General features: G+C 50.0%; 1 protein-coding gene across 5 annotated transcripts in view; it reads right to left on the bottom strand.

Annotated features, from left to right (window-relative positions):
* LOC119971968 (protein kinase C-binding protein NELL1-like) overlaps positions 1-23736 on the bottom strand; it is a 926238-nt gene that overhangs the window by 304043 nt on the left and 598459 nt on the right. For 4 of the 5 annotated variants that reach the window (XM_038808351.1, XM_038808348.1, XM_038808349.1 and 1 more), the window contains one exon: positions 15266-15388. The exons of the other annotated variant lie outside the window; for it this stretch is intronic. In XM_038808351.1, the coding sequence (XP_038664279.1) occupies positions 15266-15388 (123 nt within the window). The remainder of the gene's footprint in view (positions 1-15265; positions 15389-23736) is intronic. 5 annotated transcript variants of the gene reach the window in all.

Here is a 23736-nt window from a genome sequence, read left to right on the forward strand (position 1 = left end):
TTCCTCGATGGAGTAGGGCAGATTGCGGGCTTTGATCAGATGGTACAAGCGAGTGACCCCCGGGTGGCAAAGGCTCTCGTGCAGGGCACGGAGCTGGTTCACTTGTGCGCTGGCACATGCACCTCGGGAGAGGGCGTCTGGGGGCTCGTTAAGCTTGCCGGGACGATACAAGATCTCGTAGTTAAAGGTGGAGAGCTCGATTCTCCACCGCAAGATTTTGTCATTCTTGATCTTGCCCCGCTGCGTGTTGTTGAACATGAAGGCTACCGACCGTTGGTCAGTGAGGAGAGTGAATCTCCTGCCGGCCAGGTAATGCCTCCAGTGCCGCACTGCTTCAATGATTGCCTGGGTCTCCTTTTCAACAGAGGAATGTCGAATTTCGGAGGTGTGGAGGGTGCGAGAAAAGAATGCCACGGGTCTGCCTGCCTGATTCAGCGTGGCAGCAAGGGCGACATCTGAAGCGTCGCTTACTACTTGAAAAGGCAGTGTCTCGTCTACTGCGTGCATCCCGGCCTTGGCTATGTCAGATCGAATGCGGGCGAAGGCCTGTTGTGCCTCGGCCGTGAGGGGAAAATGTGTGGACTGGATAAGTGGGCGGGCCTTGTCCGCGTATTGTGGGACCCACTGGGCGTAATAAGAAAAGAACCCAAGGCAGTGTTTGAGGGCCTTGGGGCAGTGGGGGAGTGGAAGCTCCATGAGCGGGCGCATGCGGTTGGGGTCGGGCCCCAATAGTCCGTTTTGGACTACGTAGCCGAGGATGGCTAAGCGGTCTGTGCGGAACACGCACTTCTCCTTGTTGTATGTGAGATTAAGGAGAGATGCGGTGTGGAGGAATTTAGAAAGGTTGGCGTCATGGTCCTGCTGGTCATGGCTGCAGATGATGACATTGTCAAGGTACGGGAAGGTGGCCTGCAGTCCGTACTGGTCAACCATTCGGTCCATTTCTCGTTGAAATACCGAGACTCCATTCGTGACGTCGAAGGGAACACTAAGAAATTGGTACAGACGACCGTCTGCCTCGAAGGCAGTGTAGGGACGGTCCGATTTACAGATGGGGAGCTGGTGGTAGGCGGATTTCAGGTCAATAGTAGAGAAGATCAGGTACTGTGCAATCTGATTGACCATATCAGAAATGCGGTGGCGGGGGTACGCGTCGAGCGCCGTGTACCGGTTGATCATAGAATTTACAGTGCAGAAGGAGGCCATTCGGCCCATCGAGTCTGCACCAGCTCTTGGAAAGAGCACCCTACCCAAGGTCAACACCTCCACCCTATCCCCATAACCCAGTAACCCCACCCAACACTAAGGGCAATTTTGGACACTGAGGGCAATTTATCATGGCCAATCCACCTAACCTGCACATCTTTGGACTGTGGGAGGAAACCGGAGCACCCGGAGGAAACCCACGCACACACGGGGAGGATGTGCAGACTCCGCACAGACAGTGACCCAAGCCGGAATCAAACCTGGGACCATGGAGCTGTGAAGCATTTGTGCTATTCACAATGCTACCGTGCTGCCCTCTGATGGTCTGGCTGTAGTCCACGGCCATCCTGTGATTCTCCCCGGTCTTAAACACTACCACCTGGGCTCTCCAAGGGCTGTTGCTGGCCTCGATGATACCCTCCCGAAGCAGCCGCTGGTCTTCGGACCTGATGAAGTCCTTGTCCTGGGTGCTGTACCATCTGCTCCTGGTGGCGACGGGCTTGCAATCCACAGTCAGATTGGCAAAGAGGGAGGGAGGCTCGACCTTGAGGGTCGCGAGGCTGCAAACGGTGAGGGGAGGTAGGGGTCTGCCGAATTTGAGGGTGAGGCTCTGGAGATTGCACTGGAGGTCACGTGGCCGTTGACCAGCACCGTTGTGGAAGAGGGTGCCAGGTTGCGAGGACGCGACTGGTCGAGCGTAACGGAGGCGAGTAGCGGGCGATCGGCAGTCGAGTCAGATGATTCCGACGAGGAGCGGTTGCGACCCATGTCCCGTGGCCCTGTCCCGGGGGAGGACAAAATGGCGGCGTCTGGAGTACCGTGTGGGAGAAGATGGCGGCGGACAAAATGGCGGCGCCCATGGAGCGCACTTTGTGGGGTCGGGACAAGATGGCGGCGCCCATGTAACGCACATGGCGGTGGGGGATGAAGATGGTGGCGCCCATGGAGTGCACGTGGTGGGGGCGGCGAAAGATGGCGGCGCCCACTGATCGCACGTGGGGTCGGGGGAAGTGGACGGCAGGACCCATTGTGCGAGCGGCTGAGGCGAGGGGGGAACGGGGGCGCGATAGCGGCAACCGTCCAGGACTGACACACCGCTGCAAAGTGGCCTTTCTTGCCACAAGCTTTGCAGGTCGCGATGCGGGCCGGGCAGCGTTGGCAGGGGTGCTTCTGCTGACCGCAGAAGTAACAAAGGGGACCCCCAGGGAGCGCAGTGCGGAGAGCAGCGCAGGCGTAGTACGTGGGGGTGGCTGCTGGGGGGGTGGTTGCGGGGTCCATGAGGGGTAGGACGGGTGGGCCGAGTGGCTAGCGGAGTAAGATCGTGCACTACGGGAGGCGACCGTCATGGAAAGCGCCAGAGTCTTTGTGGCCGCGAGGTCGGTGGCGGCCCCTTCCAGCAGTCGTTGCCGGTTGGGGTCCGATGCAATGCCTGTAACAAAGGCATCGCGCATGAGTAAATCAGAGTGTTCTGTGGCTGTGAGGGCCCGGCAGTCGCAGTCTCGTACCAGAGGTATAAGGGCCCTCCAGAAGTCCTCAATTGACTCACCCGGCTGCTGGACGCGAAAAGAGAGTAGATGCCTCGCAAACAGGGTGTTCGTCGACTGTGCATAGTTCTCCTTGAGCAGTTCCATAGCTCTGGTGTAGTCAGGCGCATCTTGAATTAGCGGAAAGACACTGGAGCTAAGTCTTGAGTACAGGAGTTGTTTTTTTTGAGCCTCCGTTGTGGGAGGGTCCGCTGAAGAGATGTAGGCTTCGAAGACTGCAAGCCAGTGAACAAAGTCTTTCCTGGCGTGAGGCGACTGCGGATCCAGTGCAGACGGTTAGGCTTGATCCTGATGTCCATGGTGTACGGAAAATCACACAGCAATAAATTGTGGCGCTAACAATTGCACTCAAAGACGAGAGACATGTACAATCGAGGCTTTATTGCTGTGTGATGCTATTCCTCCGGCTGCAACTGTGGAATAGGGTCTGAGTGACTCACACGCATATTTATACACAAGCTCCCTGTGGGCGGAGCTAGCCGGCAGGGGCTTATCGGAGGAACCTGTATTACAGGTACAGGCATACATCCCCCTACTGCAAGTACACATAACTACAGTGGCTATCACCACACTGACATGCAAAAGGGAAAGATTTTGCTCCACCTACCGTCCCTACTTTCTCAGCAGTGTAAAACCCATAACATTTCTGCCTCTCTTCAGTTCCCAGGATGAATCATATTGGACTCAAAGCTTTGAGTGAGATTTACCTGTCTCGTTGTGCCCGACTCAGGACCTAACGAGACTGGTACATCTCGGGAGGGGCGAGAGTTATGCTGCCCATTATGCCTCGCGAGATCTAAAAAGATTTCATGAGGCATCGCGATGAGGGCAGGATCCAGATTTGCACATTTAAGTGAGTGGTTAGCCTCACTTGAATATGTCTGCATCAGAGGTTCCCAAGGGACAGGACCAAACCGACCCCGACCGGGCACTATTTGGCACTGGTTTCCACAAACATGGACCGGGCATACCAGTACTTTGAGTTGATGCCCTGGCATTCCAGGTGCCACGCTGTACCCATGGCCCTGCCAGCCTCACATCTTCACAGTGCCACCCAGGTGCCAGACCGTCAGTGCCAACGTGCCCAGGTGGAATCTTGCCCATGCTGGGGATCGGGCTGAGGGGTACCTTATGAGGTGGGGTGCCGAGGGCTTGAGTACCCTCAAGTATGTATTACAGCAGGACCGAGGGTGGACACCATGGAAGAATCAAGTAACGACACACTGTGGGTAGAGCTCAGAAACAGGCAGGGGGCAGTCACGATGATGGGGGTGTACTACAGGTCTCCCAACAGCCCACGGGAAGTTGAAGAACAGATATGTAAGCAGATTCTGGATAGATGTAGAAATAATAGGGTTGTTGTAGTGAGAGACTTTAATTTTCCTCATATTGACTGGAAATCCCTCAGGGCTAGGGGTCTGGGTGGTGAGGAATTTGATAAGTGTGTCCAAGAAGGATTTTTGGAACAATATGTGGATAGTCTGACTAGAGAGGGGGCTATACTGAACCTAGTACTAGGGAACGAGCCTGGTCAGATCATCAACGTTGCAGTGGGAGAACATGTGGTAAACAGTGACCACAATTCTGTAAGCTTTTGGTTACTCATGGAAAAGGACGAGTGTTGTCCTAGAGTTAAGGTGCTAAATTGGGGGAAGGCTAACTACAACCAGATTAGGCAGGATTTGGAGGCTGTTGTTTGGGTGAGTCTGTTTGAGGGTAAATCCACATTTGGCATGTGGGAGTCTTTTAAGGAGCAGTTGATGAGAGTGCAGGATAGGCATGTGCCGGTAAAAAGGAAGGACAGGAAAGGCAGGATTCGGGAACCATGGATGACCAGGGAAATTGCGAATATTGTCAGAAAGAAAAAAGATGCATGCGGGAGTTGCTGGCAACTAAAAACAGATGAAGCACTTGAGGAATACAAGGAAAGTAGAAAAGAGCTCAAGCAGGGAGTTAGGAGGGCAAAAAGGGTCACAAAATGTTCTTGCCAGACAGGATTAAGGAGAATTCCAAGGCATTTTATACGTATATTAGGAACAAGAGGGTAGCTGGAGAAAGAGTTGGTTCAATCAAGGACAAAGGAGGGAAATTATGTGTTGAACCAAAGGAAGTAGGTGAGGTCCTGAATGAGTATTTTGCATCGGTATTTACAAAGGAGAGGGACACATTGATTGTTTCAGAGGGATGTGTAAACACTTTAGTGCAGGCCGTTATTATGAGGTGGAAAGTGCTAGGTGTATTAAAAAGCATTAAGGTAGACAAATCCCCAGGGCCAGATGGCATCTATCCCAGATTACTAAAACAGACAAGAGATGAAATCGCTGGGACTCTAACAGAAATCTTTGTGTCCAGAAGATTGGAGGATAGCCAATGTTGTACCACTATTTAAGAAGGGTTGCAAGGATAATCCGGGTAATTATAGGCCAGTGAACTTGACTAAGTGATAAAGATTGTCAGAGAATACAACAGGGAATACAACAGGATAGGCTGCTAAATTGGGCAGATGGAATTTAACCCGGACAAATGCGAGGTGATGCATTTTGGTAGATCTAATTCAGGTGGGAGCTGTAAAATAAATGGCAGAACCATCAGGAGCATAGACACACAGAGAGATCTCAGCGTGCAAGTCCACAGATCCATAAAAGTGGCAGCACAGGTAGAAATGGTGGTAAAGAAAGCATATGGCATGCTTGCCTTCATAGGACGGAGTATCAATTATAAAAGCTCAAAAATTATGTCACAGTTATATAGAACGTTGGTTCGGCCACATTTGAAATACTGTGTCTAATTCTGGTCACCGCACTACCAAAAGGACGAGGAGGCTTTGGAGAGAGTACAGAAAAGGTTAACCAGGAATGTTGCCTGGTATGGAGGGTATTAACTATCAGGGGAGATTGAATAAACTGGAATTGTTCTCCCTAGAGAGGCAGAGGCTGAGGGGTGACCTGATAGAAGTTTATAAAACTTTAAGGGTTATAGATAGGGTGAACAGTTGGAGGCTTTTTCCCAGGGCGGAAATGACAATTACAAGGGGGCACAAGTTCCATGTGAGTGGGGAAAGATTCAGTGGAGATGTGCGGGGGGAGTTTTTTTACACAGAGGGTAGTGGTGGCCTGGAATGCACTCCCAAGTGAGGTGGTTGAGGCACATACGTTAAGACTTATCTGGCTAGGCACATGAACAGACGGGGTATAGAAGGATACAGGCGGTGGGTCTAGATGGAACTCGTGATCGGCGCAGGATTGGAGGGCCAAAGGGCCTGTTCCTGGGCTGTATTGTTCTTTGTTCTTCGTACCCCTTAATTTAAAATTTGGGGCATGGGTTGAGGTGGGGGGGGGGGGGGGGGCGTGGTGCGGGAGGGTCCAGAAATCAGTGCTCTTGGACTGAGCAGTTTCCATACCAGGCTGTGATGCAGCCAGATAGGATGCTTTCTATGGTGCATCTTTAAAACTTGGTTAGAGTCAATGTGGACATGCCGAATTTCCTTAGTTTCCTGAGGAGGACAGACGCTTTGCGCCCTTAAATCTGTTTCTCTCTCTACAGACAGAGCCAAACCTGCTGTTTATCTATTTTTTTAAATTTAGAGTACCCAATTGTTTTTTTTCCAATTAAGGGGCAATTTAGCGTGGCCAATCCACCTGACCTGCATATCTTTGGGTTGTAGGGCTGAAACCCATGCAGACAGGGGGAGAATGTGCAAACTCCACGCAGGCAGTGACCCAGGGCCGGGATTCAAACCCGGGTCCTCAGTTCTGGAGGCAGCATTGCTAACCATTGCGCCACCGTGCTGCCCAAAATCTGCTGTTTTTCGAGCATTTTGTTTTTATTTCAGATCGCCAGCATCTGCAATGGGTGGTACAGTGGTTAGCACTGCTACCCCACAGCGACAGGGACCCGGGTTCAATTCCGGCCTCGGGTGACGGTCTGTGTGGAGTCTGTAGGTTCTCCCTCTGTCAGCGTGGGTTTTCTCCGGGTGCTCCAGTTTCCTCCCACAGTCCAAAGTTGTGCGGGATAGGTGGATTGGCCGTGCTAAATTGCCCCCTCATGTCAGAAAGGCTAGGTGGGGTTACTGGGTTACGGGGATAGAGTGAAGGCGTGGGCTTAAGTAAGGTGCCCTTTCTAGGGAAGCACGGTGGCGCAGTGGTTAGCACTGCTGTCTCATGGCGCCAAGGTCCCAGGTTCGATCGCGGCTCTGGGTCACTGTCCGTGTGGAGTTTGCACATTCTCCCCGTGTTTGTGTGGGTTTCGCCCCCAAAAACCCAAAATGTGCAGGGTAGGTGGATTGGCCATGCTAAATTGCCCCTTAATTGGAAAATATTAATTGGGTGCTCTAAATTTATTTATTTTTTTAAATTAGGATGCCCTTTCCAAGGGCCGGTGCAGACTCGATGGGCTGAATGGCCTCCTTCTGCACTGTAAATTCTATGATTCCTGTCGTCTACCCTTCATAAACCTGAACTCACCTAAAACTCTGCTGCTAGTGTCTTAACCCGTCTGGAGTCCTGTTTCCCTCACAGCCCTCTGCTCGCTAACCTATGCCTGGTCCCGGTCAAGCAAAGCCTGAATTTTAAAGTTCACCCAGTTGATTTTGAATCCTTCCATGGCCTCACCCCTCCCTATCTCTGGAATCTCCTCCAGCCCCACCATCTGCAATATAGCTGCGCTCATCAAATTCTGGCCTCCTGAACATCTCTGGCCTCCTGAGCATCTCTGGGTTTAATTGGTCCATCGTTGGCAGCCTTGCGACCAGCAGCCTGGGCTTTGAGCTCTGGAATTCCCTTTCCAATTCTCCAACTCGCTTCCAGATTTTCAGATGCTCTTTTAAAATGTATCTCTTTTATGAATGTTTTGGCCAGCTGCCCTTATCTTGCCTTATATGGCTCAGTGTCTAGATTTGTCTTGTATTGCTCCTGCACAGCATATTGAGACATTATATTATGTTAAAGGTGCTGTATGAATATAAGCCGTACTGTTGCTACCACCACCCTTTGAGCACAGTGCATTCAAGATCACAAGAACTCATTGGTGAATATGTTCCTTCATGTGAACTTTGGACCTTTGGCCAATCTGTGTCTCCTCAATAAAAAACCCTTCCGCAACTGGAAACAATTTCTCTTTATTTGCTCGCCCAGAGCCATGATGTTGAACATCCCTGTCAAATCTCTTCATAGCCACCTCCATCGACAATCCCCCATAACTGAAGTCCCTCAGCTTTGGGCGGCACAGAAGCACAGTGGTTAGCACTGTTGCTTCACAGCGCCAGAGTCCCAGGTTCGATTCCCAGCTTGGGTCACTGCCTGTGCGGAGTCTGCACATTCTCCCTGTGTCTGCGTGGGTTTCCTCCGGGTGCTCCGGTTTCCTCCCACAAGTCCCGAAACACATGCTTGTTAGGTGAATTGGACATTCTGAATTTTCTCCCTCTGTGTACCTGAACAGGTGCCGGAATGTGGCGACGAGGGGATTTTCACAGTAGTATTAATGATAGCCTACTTGTGACACTATTAAATATTATTATTATTGTTCGAGTAAATCTCGTCGGCAACCTCACCCAGGTCTTGACATCCTTCCTCAAGTATGGCACGCAGAACTGGAGGTAATACCCCGGCTGAGGCCTATATAACATTTAGAGATAACCTCCTTGCTTAAGTGCTGAAGTCGTTTATGTATGAAGCAAAGGATCACACTTTCCATTTAACAGCCTTCGCAACTTGCCCTGTGACCTTGCAGCTGGGGTCAGGCAACATGTTGAGAACCTGTTTGTTCTGCCCATGGGCTTAACATCATTAGAATCCTGCTTTAAGGCTTCCCAACCAATCACAGACTGCGGACACAATGGTGACCAGCACATTGCCGAAGGAAGAATCACTACATCTGCTTGCAGCACTGGTCGGATTGGCTGAATTCTACATTGTTTCCAAAGGTTTTGGCAACCATAGGGATGGAGCGGAGATAAGGAACGGCTCCCTGGTGGGTGTGAGGGGCTGAAGTGAGGTGTTTTCACCTGCAGGTGGGAGGAACCAGGCCAGTCTTTCAAACCAAACGGGCAATGGGTGGAAGTAGCTGAAGCAGTCAACCAGTATGAACCAGGAGGCAATTTCCCAGAGAGGTTCACCGACCTCAGGAAGGCAGGAAGGCTGGATATTATGACACTTTTAGGTGCCGAATATTGCACTCTGAATTCTTCAGCATTTCCCTGCCCGACAGAGCAGCACACCTTGCAGCTCCACTTACTCTTCACTCTCTCTCTTCAAATCCCCTTTAAAGCAGCCAAAATCCCACTAACCCTCATCTATTGACATGTTGCACTATCACACCTCATCGTCAGCCTCCAAAAATGTTGTCTTTCCCTTCCCTCTGAAAATCCTCCAGGTGCTCCAGTTTCCTCCCACAGTCCAGGGATGTGCAGGTTAGGTGAATTGGCCATGATCAATTGCCCCTTAGTGTCCAGTAATGTGCAGGTCAGGTTATGGTGTTACAAGGATAGGACGGGGAAGTGGGCCTGGGAAGAGTACTCTTTCGGAGGGTAGATGCAGACTCAATGGGCCAAATATTTGTTTTGTTTTTTATAGCACAGATGGAGGCCATTCGTCCCATCATGTTAGCACTGCTCCCAAAAGAGCAATCTAGCAAGTCCCATTCCTCAGCCCTCTAAATTCATTACTTTCAAATATATATCGCTTTTGAAACCCCCTGTGGAATCCACCCACCTCCACCACTCTCCCAGGCCGCGCATTCCAAACCCCAACAACTCTCTGAGTAAAGAGGTTTCTCCTCATCTCACTCCGAGCTCTCTTCCTGACCATCTTGAAATTGTGACCCCGAGTCACTGACATACCAACTTGTGGAAACAGAATGTCCTTTTTTACCCTGTCAAAATTGTTCAGAATTTTGAACGCCCCAATAAGGTGGCCTCTTAATCTTCTCTGCTCCAAGGAGAACAAGCCCATTTTCTCCAATCTTTCCCTGTATCTAAAATTGTTCATTCCTGGTATCATTCTAGTAAATCTCCTCTGCACTCTCTCCAGGGCTTTAACATCCTTCCTGAAATAAGGTGTCCAGAACTGAATACAATACTCCAAATGTGCCCTGACCAATGATTTGTGGAGGTGTGGCATCACTTCCTGGCTTTTATACTCTATGCCTCCATTGATAAACCCAAGGATGCTCCAGACCTTCTGAACAACTGTTTCAACTTGCCTGCCTTCAGAGAATTGTGCACTTGAACCCCGAGGTCTCTCTGCTCCTGTACTCCCCTCAATGTTGGACCATTGAGCCTGTATTATCTCCCGATGATTCTTCTCCCAAAGCGCATTACCTCACATTTTGCCACGTTGAAGTTCATCTGCCAGGTGTCTGCCCTTTTGGCCAACTTGTCAATGTCCCTCTGAAGTCGCTCAGCGTCATCCTCACAATTCACTATTCGCCCTAGTTTAATATTGTCTGAAAATTTAGAGAATTTGCTCTCAACACCCACTTCTAAATCATTTATATAAATCAGAAAAAGCAAGGGTACCCACTGAGCCTTGGAGAGCATTTTTGACTCACCTCCAGTCTCTGAAATGCCCATCTATACCTACCTGCTATTTCTTATCTCTTAGCCAACTTCAAATCCACGCTGCCAAGGACCCATCAATCCCAAACATTCCTAATTTGCTCACCCACCTGCCATGTGGCACCGTTTCAAATTCTTTTGAAAGTCCAAATATACAACATCCACCTCACTACCTTCATCCACTGTGTCAACTCATCAAATAACTCAATTACATTTTTCTGACATAACCTGCCCTTAACAAAGCCGTGTTGACTGTCTAGTATTAACTTATTTTTTTCTCATCCTGTATTATGCTCTCCATCAGTTTTCCCTCTATTGATGTCAAGCTGACCTGTCGTAGTTTCTGAGGTTATTCTTTTTTTAAATAGATTTTAGAGTACCCAATTCATTTTTTCCAATTAAGGGGCAATTTAGCGTGGCCAATCCACCTACCCTGCACATCTTTGAGTTGTGGGGGCGAAACCCACCGAAACACGGGGAGAATGTGCAAACTCCACACGGACAGTGACCCAGAGCCGGGATCGAACCTGGGACCTTAGCGCCGTGAGGCAGCAGTGCTAACCCACTGGGCCACCGTGCTGCCCACTGAGGTTATTCTTTGCCCCCTTTGCCCTGTAGGGATTCTAAAATTCTACCCACAATTCCAGTGAAAGACTGAAAACGGGTCCTGCGAGAATGTGTTTTTCCCACAGGCAGTTCAGTAACTGGGCAGTTTCAGGAATGTGTTTGCTGACTGTTAAAGATAGAATTTAGGGTTAAGGATTCAATGAATTGATTGTTTAAATGATTATTTAAATGGTTGACCAAACAGTTCCACACTGTTTCTCGTCCTCCTTCAGAAGCTTCCCAGTAAATCCCGGAAGTAACCAGGATCATGTAGTGTTTCCAACGCATCATCATTTGAGGGATTATCACAGCTCGCAGTACCCAAACCCCACACCCCTTCCCGACCCGACGCTCCAAACCCTTGCGGTGAAAAAACCTGACCCTTGATTCTCATTTTTAATGTTTTATCCTGGTGCTCAGCGCCCAGCTAAATTAGTTCAAAGATTTACTTTTGTTTGAGTTACATGGTACCAAGCTTCAGCAAGGTCCTGCTGCACTCACCTGGCATCGAGGAGCTTGCTAACTACCTGTTAGCTACCTCACCAGGAAGGCATATCGTCCCAGTGTCAATTACAGGGGGCACGGGTTCAAGGTGAGAGGGGGAAAGTTTAAGGGAGATGTGCGGGGTACATTTTTCACACAGAGAGTGGTGGGTGCCTGGATGCCAGAGGATGTGGTGGAAGCAGACGCATTAGCAACATTTAAGAAGCATCTGGGTGGGTGAATGAATAGGGTGGAAATAGAGGGATGCAGAGCGAGTAAGGGCAGAAGGTTTTGTTTTATAGTGAGAGCATCATAACCAACACAGGCTTGGAGGGCCGAAAGGCCTGTCCCTGTGCTGTACTTTTCTTTGTTCTTTGTTCTCTTTGTTTGTTCTCCCAGCATCCGGATATTGTGTGACAACGGCCTGCATTTATATGGCGCCTTAAAGGCAGTAAAATGGCCCGGGGGCATCTCAGGAGTGTAACCGAACGAACGTTGACACCGAATGTTTTACGGGGCGGAGGGAGACCATTCGGCCCATCGCGTCTGCGCCAGCTCTCACCGAGCCTCGTAAGGCGATATTGGGACATGTGAACAAAAACGCATTTGAAAATCGCTTATTGTCACGAGTAGGCTTCAATGAAGTTACTGTGAAAAGTCCCTAGTCGCCACATTCCGGCGCCTGTCCAAGGAGGCTGGAACGGGGAGGCTGGTATCATTTGAAGAGGTAAGTTTTAAGGAGAGTCTTAAAAGAGGGAGAGAGAAGTAGAGAATCCCAGGGCGTAGGATCTCGGCAGTTGACAGCACGGCCACCAACAGCGGAGTGATTAAAATCAGGATGCACAGGAGGTTAGAATTTGGGGAGCAGTGCAGTCTCGGCAGGTTTAGCGCTGGGATTACAGCGATAGGGAGGGGGGAATGCCATGGAGGGATCTGAAAACCAAGGCTAAAAGGTTTTCTTTTTAAATCAACGTATCGAGGGACTGGAAACCAATGTCGGCCAGACTTTGTGTGAGTTAGGTAGAAGTTCACAGCTGATAGAATGCGGCTCATCATTTGAGAAACTGGGCAGAGTGCTTCAGGTAAATCAGCCGCTTTGCCCAGTTTACACCATCGACTGGATGGACAAACCAACGAGCAGGAAGGCTGTTGCAACAACAATTTCTGAAATCCAAGACCCCTTTTTTCTGAGACGTTCGATCCGTCCACCAACATAGGTGGCGCGGCCTTGAACTCCAACAACTGCAGCGAACATGGACATTTCGAGCCTGTGGCTCCCCATTGCACTCTTCACAAAACCGGCATCAGATCCAAATAAACAACCTCCGTGTAGCTGTCTGCGTAAACGCATGAAAAGTCCCACTGACATCCATCTGATCACCGACCAACATGAGAAAAGAAGTGTCTGAATGATAGCTTTTCTTTTCCCCATCTGCTCCATCCACGTTTGACGCTTGCAACACTTCTTACAAGCAACAAATTTAGCTTTCTTCACACTCGCGATGTTGTCATTACCAACATCACACGGAATGTACACTTAACACAGAGCAGGATTTGTTCTGCTGTTGCCTCATTTTGTTTTTCTGGCCTCCTTTCCTCGTTGTACCTTGAAGGATTTGTTTGATAGATGTATAAATAAGGTCCTTTGGGACGGATTCTTCTGACTGCGTTTGTACTGATGTGCGCTAATGCATGGAAAGGCACTGTGGAATGGGGCTGGTTTAGCATCGGGCTTTAAAAGCAAACCAAGGCAGGCCAGCAGCACGGTTCAATTCCCGTACCAGCCTCCCCGAACAGGCGCCGGAATGTGGCGACTAGGGGCTTTTCACAGTACCTTCATTTGAAGCCTATTTGTGACAATAAGCGATTTTCATTTCATTTTTTCCATTTCGTGTTCAGTGAACGCGCTATTTTTCCTCAGTCACCGACCGGAGGTGGAAAACAGCAGAAAGTCCCTGAAAGGTTGACTTGGGACCATTGTAAAGAAATTGCTTTTCGGCCGCCGGTGCCGAGCGTATGTGTAGGTGGTAAAAGCTGATACCTCACCCTGGTTACAGGCATTTTTACTGGGCTCTCCCCGAGAAGGCATCAAAAGACAAAACGGATGCTCTTCTCATTAATTTCTTTACCTACGTCAGAAACACACATCAGCACACAGACAGAAGGAAATGGATTTACAACACTGGAACAGAGGATCAACAAACAGCAGGCCATTCTGCCCCTTCCGTATTTTCCACCATTCTGTTAAATCAAGGCTGCTCTTTGCCTCAATTCCCATTTATCCCCTCTTCTCTCTTTCTCCCTCGGTACCTGAGCCTTCGTAGCCTTTTGGAGGAGAGTCTTCCCCCAGATTTGAACTGTCGTGTTTGCGAAAGAAAATGCTTCTTTCCTGATAAAATGACCGAGCTCTAACTTTAAGATAAGATCAGAAAATACTGGACAATCTCAGCAGGTCTGATAGCATCTGTGGAGAGAGAGGTGTAGTGATGTCATGGCTGCATTGCAATTCACCAACTGATCACTAGGAGTCTCATTAGTCTTTAAGTGAATGTTCGAGTCAGGTGACCTCAGGCTGACGAGGGAGCTGGGAGAGAGGTTGCTTGTGCATGTTCATACTATTATTCATCTGTTGTTTTGAATATATTTGACCCACAGTTAATGTTAATAAATTGTTTGTAGCTTTAGTTACAAGTATTCTTGTCACATCAATCAGGCCATCCGACAACAGAATTACAGATGGGAGCTGACGTTTTGAATCTGGATGACTCTTTGTCAAACATTAGCTCCCTTCTCTCTCCACAGATGCTGTCAGACCTGCTGAGACGGTCCAGCATTATCTGTTTTTTGTTTCAGATTCCAGCATCCGCAGTAATTTTCTTTTATCTGATTTTAATATCACCCCCCCCCCCACCCCCACCCCCCCCCCCACCCCCACCCCCCACCGCCCCACCTCCCCCCACCTGGATTCTCCATCAGCGGGATCCTCCATTCCACCGCCGGCGCACTCATGCCCACGGATATCCTGATGGCGCAGGGATCGCCGCAATGGGAAATCCCATTCGCCGGCTGCCGGGACGGAGAATCCCGCTGCCGGTAGGGGGCGGGCCATGCAGGAAAACGGGTGAGGCAGGACAGAGAATTCCACCCCATATGTCCCTCCACCTTCCCTATCGTTCTGTGCGAAGCTATCGGGAACCGAAGAGTCACATGGGGCTCAAACGCCAACTCTCCACTGATGCTGCCAGACCCGCTGAATTTGTCCACCATTTCCGGTCTTCAAGAGGGAGCTGGAGGTGCTTGTTGTCTGGCACAGAGATCACACCACACGAATTGACCGATAACGTAAAGATTGTCAACACCCTGAAGCCGTTTCGATCTCCTGGTGGAGGGGGCACGAGGAGAGAAAGTTAACAGGGCTTTTCTTCTCCTAATTGCCCCGGGCTTTTTTTAAATCTCAGGATCACGTGGCTTCAGGATGGATGGGGATAGGAATCCGGAATCCTGCTGCTCCGGGCAGGATGAGAGTGGGCAGAATGGATGGACCAGTGACTCAGAGGTAAAACATTCTGCTCTTCAGGTATAGAGCTGATTCATTGATGCTATTGAGAGCTTCCAGGGCTTTTAAAGCTACGGCGGATGTTTCGAGACAGAACAAAAGGGGAAGCCAGTCAACTGAAAAGAAAACTGTTCAATCATTCACATACAAACTTATTTTTCTTTGCATTCAAGACACTGACTTTAGGCGCGGGGTCGATAGCACCCTCCGGCACTGTCTTCTGCTGGGTGTGGATGGACATGTCAACACTTTTTTTCTTTCAAATGAGCATGCAATAAAATGAGCTCCTCATTCCAGAAAAACAGCTGCAGTTCCTACCTCGACAGATGGTGCCATTGCCCACATGGCCAGGTTTACAGGTACATCGGTGGCCTCGGACTGTGTTTGTGCAAATTGCCATCTCGTGACAGCTGTGCTGTCCTCTTCCACATTCGTCACGTTCTGCAGGAGAGAAAGTAGTTTGCTCAAGTGTGGTGATGGACAGCCCTGTGGGCTATGTTAGCAGGAGTCACAGAGGGAAAAGAATCAATTGAAAAGTCTGCCATTCAAAATGAATCACAGTGAGGATGCCCGGTTTACTGAAATCCTGGTCCCTGAGGTAGAATTGCAAAAACAAAAACAAAGAACAGTCTTTTTTCAGCTTTTTGTATCAAAGATGCTCACATGCATTGTGTTTGGGGCTTTTGTTTCAAGAATGGTGGGGACAATCTTTGCGGTCAAAGAAAAGCACTCCCTCTCAATGATCTTTTCAGATGCAATTTGTCTCCTTGACTGCAACCAGCCAGGATGGAATTAAATGCAAGGCTGCCATTATGAAAGTAGCTCATGTGCAGCTGAAGTGATGCAAGATTATCTCGCAACACTTCAGTAAATTGGAACTTTGCAATTAGTCTACCCAGCTTATGTCAGTGCCAATCCATGCTGTACAACAGGCCTTTGAAACATGGGCAATGCACGGCCTCATTCAAAAGAGAGAGAGAGCTCTTAAAAATAATCAGAAATATGAACACGCTTTATTCAAATTTGTGTTGTGAAATGATGGCCGGGCGGCACGGTGGGCGGCACAGTGGTTAGCACGGCTGCCTCACAGCACCAGGGACCCGGGTTCAATTCCGGGTTCGGGTGACTGTCTGTGTGGAGTTTGCATGTTCTCCCAGTGGATTTTCTCCGGGTGCTCCGGTTTCCTCCCACAGTTGTGCAGGCTGGGTGGATTGGCCGTGATCAAATCGTCCCTGACTGTCCAAAGGTTAAATGGGGATAGGGTGGGGTGTGGGCCTCGGTAGGGTTCTCTGTCAGAGGGTCGGTACAGGCTCAATGGGCCGAATGGCCATTGTAGGGATTCTGTGAGATGGTCCAACCTTTTTGAATTCTTAGCCTCCAATATTCCCTGTTCATTACAAGCCGGAAGTAAGTTACCCCTAATATTTGTGCAGCTAAAAGAATAGGGGTCCATGATCCGTATCTGAAATAGGCACTATGTTCTTTCCAGATTCAAAATAGAGGCCTAATACCTTTTTGCCATGCCCTCTGCAATACAGGCGTTAACTGGGTTCTGGAAAACACGGGTCTGTTGCACCCTCACAGAAGTGCCTAAAGCAACTACTGCAGGCCACACTCAGTGAGCAAAGTGTTTAGAATATACCTCCCACCTCCCCATATCACTGTCTTGATCCTGTGCATAAACACGCTGGATCATTTGAAGACTGCTCGATGCCAACCACTGCTGCCCACCCAAACAATTGCCCTTTGTAATGACCTCCAATTAGCAAAAACCAGAGTTAAAAGAAAATTACACATAACAGCTGTGGCTTGAAATAATGCATAATTCTGAGAGGGATTTCCCAAAGGTGAAAACCTGCTTTATACCTTTTGCATGACAGCAAACAGATTAACCCCCTCCATACCCACTAATAGTGTGACAGTCACTGTTAATAATTTCGAACTTGCTAATTGGACATTTCTCTTGTGTCAATCCTTCAGTGGAGCACAATGGCCCGTTAAAATCTGGAAAGGGAAGAGCAGAGCATTATTTTGTTCGTATCAGAGAGTTTATTTGCTATTTTTGGCTTGAACACAAACAGACGAGGGGAAATGCACATGCTGCCAGATGTGTACATTCAACACCTGCCAGAAATGGCTGAACCTTGATGTTTTAATCAAAAGGTTTTCCAAGAGCTAATTTCTCTTCCCAGGCTTGGAATGTTGAACAATTAATAAATTACTGTCCAGAGTAAGTATGAGGTGCTGCTGCCCATGGGCCAACTGAGGCCAATTAATAGCCACTGAAGAGACTAATGCACTGCCGCTGGTACCTACCCCTCCCCACCCCAGTTACCTTTGCATCCAGCTCCAGCGACAAGTTGCCGTTGGCGCTTCTGGGACCAGAGAATGTCTGGCTGGTTGGCTGGCCAGCAGCTTTTGGAGGCAGGACTCTCTTCCCAGCCGGGGAGCTCAATTCGCAAGCTAATGGCCACGAGGCAAGGCGGCCAGGTGAGGGTGGGCTCGCTCGCTTGCAACATTTAAGCCAGGGTAGGGGATGGGAACCTTGAGCAAAATCCTGGTCATAGCTGTAAGACTGACTTCAATCCTAGGATAAGATCATTCAAAGGTTATTGTTTAGCACACTGGGCTAAATCGCTGGCTTTGAAAGCAGACCAAGGCAGGCCAGCAGCACGGTTCAATTCCCGTACCAGCCTCCCCGAACAGGTGCCGGAATGTGGCGACTAGGGGCTTTTCACAGTAACTTCATTAAAGCCGACTTGTGACAATCAGCGATTTCCATTTTCATTTCATTTCATTGTGGTCTCTAGAATATTGATGTATTCTTCCATCCAATTTCTTAGAGCAAGATATCGAGAAAACTTACTTGGAAGGGTACCAAATCTACACAGCCACCAGGTCATTCTACTTCTAAAGCAATGCCCGCTCACACAGGAAACAATGTCAATTGCAAATTAGCGAGAACTGTTGTAATATGCAGCACGGGGGCCTAGAGGGTGGGAATGGCTGCCTTCCGCATCTCCTTGTGGAGTACGAGCTCCCTCGCTGGGGATGGGGTTTCTCAATACCCAATATATGTAAGATCGGCCAGTCAGGGATCAACAGAGAATTACCCAGTACGGACCTCCCAGGAAGTGTAAAAATATTGGGCGCGATTCTCCGACCCCCACGCCGGGTGGGAGAATCGCGGGAGTGCCGGGCGATTCCCGCCATGCTGCCCTGGCACCCACACGCGATTCTCCCACCCCCCCCAAAACGGCGTGCGGTGTTTTACAACAGGCTGCCCGGAGAATCGCCACTCACCGTTTCTAACGGTTGACCGGCGATTCTCTGGCCCGGATGGGCCGAGCGGCCTGCCCAATCCGATGGGATCAAGCCGGCGCCAACCACACCTGGTCGCAGCCGGCGTGAACAGCGTGCGAATGTTGCGTGTGCGGCCTGTGGGGGGGGGGGGGGGGGGGGGGGGGGGGGGAGGGAGGATCGAGCACCGGGGGGTGCTCAATAGGGGTCTGGCCCGCGATCGGTGCCCACCGATCGGTGAGCCGGCGTCTCTAAAAGACGTACTCTTTTTCCTCCGCCAACCCACAAGATCACTCCGACTTGTCTTGTGGGGAGCCCGCGGGGAGGACGGGTGATGTAATTTAAGCGCCGCCGGCTGCGTCATTTACGCGGCGCCACTTTGACGCGGCGCCGCTCCTAGCCCCCTGGGGGTGGGAGAATAGGGAGCGAGGAGCGGCCTCCGACGCCGGAGTGAAGTACTCCGGTTTTCACTCCGGCGTCGACACTTTGTCTCCCGTTGGGAGAATTTCGCCCACTATTTGTAAATACATCTTTTTCTTATTTTTATTCAATGTGAACTCCCCCATGTCCTTATTAAACTGGCGATGAGAAATAAGCTGGTTTACTGTCGATGCTGCAACCTACTCAGCTGAGACACCACCCTGATTTTCTGGACCCAGGTTTGGATTTCTTTGATTCGCTATGCCTCTGTTTGGCGCTGGTGTTGAAAATGGGAACCAACACGCTGAATGAATGTGTTATTTCTTCAGGGCCAACAATATCAGGGAGAACGAGCAAACATTCAACCAGCTCTTGACACTTTAACCCAACCGCGTCGATAAACCTTCAAAGATATTAGAATCATAGAATCCCTACATTGCAGGAGGCCATTCGGCCCATTGAGCCTGCACTGACCCTCGAATAAGCACTCTATCCACATCCACCCCACCCTATCGCCATAACCCCCATAACATAACCTTCACAACCCTGGACACTGAGGGGCAATTTAGCATGGCCAATCCACCTAACCTGCACATCTTGGACTGTAGTAGGAAACCGGAGCACCCGGAGGAAACCCACGTAGACACGGGGGGAACGTACAAACTCCACACAGCCAGTCACCCGAGGCCAGAAATGAACCCAGGTCCTGGCGTTGTGAGGCAGCAGTGCTAACCACTGAGCCACAGTGCCGCCCTTGGTTTAATACAGCGGAGAGATCTACCGGTAAGTCCGTAACCAAGTTTGCATCTGAGCTGAGGGAGACAGCCGGGTTTTGTGAGTTTGGAATGGTTTGTCTCCGTGAGGCACCCCGACCGTTTGGTCTGCGGTATTAACATTATGGAAACAGAACAAGGTTTTGAATGAAATCTCCCTTATCTTTTAGCAGACGCAGGTCTAGCTATTCCAATGAAGTGCAGGAAGCAGCATCCGGGACATACAAGGGATGGAGGTGAACGTTTCGGGGTGTCACTCCCACGGCCGAGACCGAACGCCGCTGAGACGCAGGCTTCTGGGTGAAAAGCCGGCCGCCAAGACATGTGATGTCCCTGGACTCTTGTGAAGGCGATTCTGGCCTGTGCGCTATGTGTGGAAGCCGGTCCTGTTGTACTCACAGGCAGCCGGATGGCCAACTCTCCAGGTGCTCCTGTCGAGGTAGGCATCAGCCCCGGGGCCGGGCCTTGCATCTGGATGACCCACGTGAAGCTGAGGATGAAGCTAAGATGAACTGTTTGCCAGTGCCCCGTGTGACCCCTACTCATGTTCCGATACCACACGCTCCAGATGGAACAGGATACGGAAGCAGCCGTTTCTGAGGTGGCGCAGAGCACTTTTGACCACTGCCTCGTGGGTTCATAACTGTACGCAGATCGAACCTGTACTTGCCAAGGAGCGTCATGTGGTGTTATACGGTGGGCAGCATCGGCAGGTGCCGAGGGAGCTGAAGGCTTTCTTCTCCAAATTTTAGGAGTTGACCATGAGGGACTGTAACCTCCTGTGGGACACGAGGGTTGTGTTCGGGCAAAGGGACAGGCTGCCGTACTAAAGGTCCTTCACAACGGACATCCCGGAGTGCACAAAGTGATGATGCTGGCGAGAAGCTACGTCTGGTGGCCGGAATTGGACACGGAGATCGAGGCATTGGGCCAGCAGTGCTCCATCTGTCAGGAACGTTAGAAGCTCCCCACGGTGGCACCCCTCCACCCTCGTGAATGGCCGGGATGTCCTTGCGCCCACGTGCACGCCGACTTTGCAGGTTCCTTCTTGGATTTGATGTTTCTCATCCTGGTGGACGACCACCCAAGTGGCTGGAGGTCCACAAGATGGCGACGTTCACCTCCTGGGCGACCATCGAGTGATTGCGCATTTCCTCATCTACCCACAGAATCCCAGAGGTGCTCGTGACTGATAACGGGGCCTGCTTCGCGAGTGGTGAGTTTGCCACTTTTGTGAAGAGCAACGCAATTCACCACCTCCGCACCGCGTCATATCGTCTGGCATCAAATGTTTTGGCAAAGAGGTCTGTACAGACAGTTGAACGGGGGCTCAAAAACAGACATCAGGCTCTATGGACACAAGACTGGTAAGATTTTTATTTTCCTACAGGCCCACACTACACGCAGTAACTGAGCTAGTCCCTGCTGAGATGTTAATGGGTCATGGACCTCGTACATGGCTGAGTTTGATTCTGGTGGACATCGGCGTGAAGGTACGCCGTAACCAAGATTCGCAAGGGTGTTGCCCAGTTTGACATCGACCCCTTTGCCACTTCGGACTTGACAACGTGGTTTTCATTGGTAATGCCAGTGACATCATTCACTGGTTCTCTGGGATTGTTGTCCATCAAACCCCGATGAAGTTCGAGTCGGGAAGCAACGAACGAAGCAACACCTATATCACTTTCGCTTACGCGGTTGGTCCCTCGTGAAGTACCTCGAAAGAAAACTGTCCTGGATCCTTCGGCTCCATTGCCGAACCAGCCGGCTGTGACGCCTCCAGTCTCTCTCGATGCCAACCACACCCGATGTTACCTCGTCAGACTCTGAGATGGAGACGTAGACCTCGGAGGTCTCTGACGGCGACTCCACGGTTCAGCCACCTCCTGACAATCATCCACCACACCCGTTCCTGCCGCCAATAGCGTTCGCCAGCGCGATATACATCAACAGCGCAGGAACTCCATGAGGGCCTATCGGAACCGAAGAGACTCCGATATCCTCCGCCTTCTCCTCCATCTCATCGCTCATCAAGGGGGTCCGCGGACTGGGGGGGGCAGGGAATGTAATATCCTGCACGAGGCCTATGGGGTGGGATGTTGCAGAGTACGAGCTCCCCCTCTAATGCTGGGATATCTCAATTATCCAGTGTATATTCGTAGATATCTTCACCACCTCACTCCTCCGCTCTTTCAAGAAGACCACCATAACGCCAGTACCAAAGAAGAACAAGGTACCCTGCCTCAACGACTACCGACCGGTGGTCCTGATGTCTGTTATTATGAAATGCTTCGAGTGGCTAGTCATGAGACAGATCAACGCCAGCCTCCCAGATGGTCTCGATCCACTACAGTTTGCCTATCACTGCAACCAGTCCACAGCAGACGCTATCTCCCTGGCTCTACACTTAACACTCAAACACCACGACAACAGGGACACCTATGTGAGACTACTGTTCATCGAATACAGCTCCGCCTTCAACATCATTATCCCGACAAGACTAATAACCAAACTCTGCAATCTTGGACTTGATCCCTCCCTGTGCAGCTGGATCCTTGCCTTCCTCACCAACAGACCGCAATCTGTCAGGATCGGCAACAGCACCTCCTCCACAATAGTCCTCAACACCGGGGCACCGCAGGGATGTGTGCTTAGTCCTCTACTGTACTATCTGTACACACATTACTGTATGGCAAGATTTAACTCCAACTCAATCTATAAGTTTGCGGATGATATGACTATGGTGGGCCGTATCTCAAACAACGACGAATCAGACGACAGGAGAGAGATAAATCACTTGGTTGCATGGTGTACCAAAAACAACCTCTCTCTAAATGATGGAAAGACCAAGGAACTGATCATTGACTTCAGGAAGCGTAGCACGACACACACTTCCGTCTGCATCAATGGCTCTGAAGTGAAGATGGTCGATAGCTTTAAGTTCCTACATCCTACATCACCAACAGTCTGTCCTCGTCCACTCGCGTTGATACAACAGTCAAAACAGCCCAACAACGTCTCTACTTCCTACAGGAGCTAAAGAAATTTGGCATGTCTGCATCGACTCTCACAAACTTCTACAGATGTGCGATAGAGAGCATCCTATCGAGCTGCATCACAGCCTGGTATGGCAACTGCTCGGTCCAAGATCACAAGAAACTGCAGAATGTGGTGAACTCAGCCCAACGCATCACACAAACTTGCCACCCCCACATTGATTCTGTATACACCTCCCGCTGCCTCAGGAAGGCTGATAGCATTATCAGAGACCCCTCCCACCCAGGCATTGTCTTCTTCCAGACCCTTCCATCAGGCAGAAGGTACAGAAGTCTGAAGACCCGCACATCCAGACAGAGGAACAGCTTCTTCCCCACAGCTACCAGACTCCTCAACGACCCTCCTCAGATTGGTGTGTTCCCTGTAAGAACACTATTCACGACACCCTATGCTGCTCTTGCTCATGTATTTGCTTTGTTTGGCACCTTGTTCTGCACTGTAACCAAACACTGTTTGTCGATGTACCATTTGTCAATGTTCTCTGTTGATTATTTTTTTGTCTACTATGTACGTACTGTGTACGTTCCCTCGGCCGCAGAAAAATACTTTTCACTGTACTTCGGTACATGTGACAATAAATCAAATCAAATCAAATCAAATATAAGGTCGGCCAGTAACGCACCAAACAGAGAATTATAATCTTATAATTAATCTTTACTGTCACAAGTAAGCTTACATTAACACTGCAATGAAGTTACTGTGAAAAGCCCCAAGCCGCCACATTCCGGCGCCTGCTCGGGTACACAGAGGGAGAATTCAGAATGTCCAAATTGCCTAACAGCACGTCTTTCGGGATTTGTGGGAGGAAACCGGAGTACCCGGAGGAAACCCACACAGGCACGGGGAGAACGTGCAGAATCTATACAGTCCAGCCGCGAATCGAACCTGGGACCCTGGCGCTAAAAAGCAACAGTGCTAACCACTGTGCTACCGTGCCTGCGGTAGGGCCCTAACAGGGAGTGTAAATCTACTGTTTACAAATAAAGCTTTGTTCCAATGTTTGCCACGTTTGGACTCCCCGTGTCCTTATTAAAACTACAATGCTTTGTTGCATCGGAGACTCCAATGTGAGGCCAATTAGAGGGAGATTTGCCTGTTCAGTACTCAGCGCGCGTCCGAATAGGGAAAGAAATTCTGGGGATGTCTGCAAATCCTCTGCCTTAACCTGTTTCCTCGATCTTCATTACAGATTGCCACATAAACACGGACGGTCCAAATCAGGACAGATTTAAAAAACAT

The sequence above is a fragment of the Scyliorhinus canicula genome, chromosome 9 (genome assembly GCF_902713615.1).
Source record: "Scyliorhinus canicula chromosome 9, sScyCan1.1, whole genome shotgun sequence".
NCBI lineage: Eukaryota > Metazoa > Chordata > Chondrichthyes > Carcharhiniformes > Scyliorhinidae > Scyliorhinus > Scyliorhinus canicula.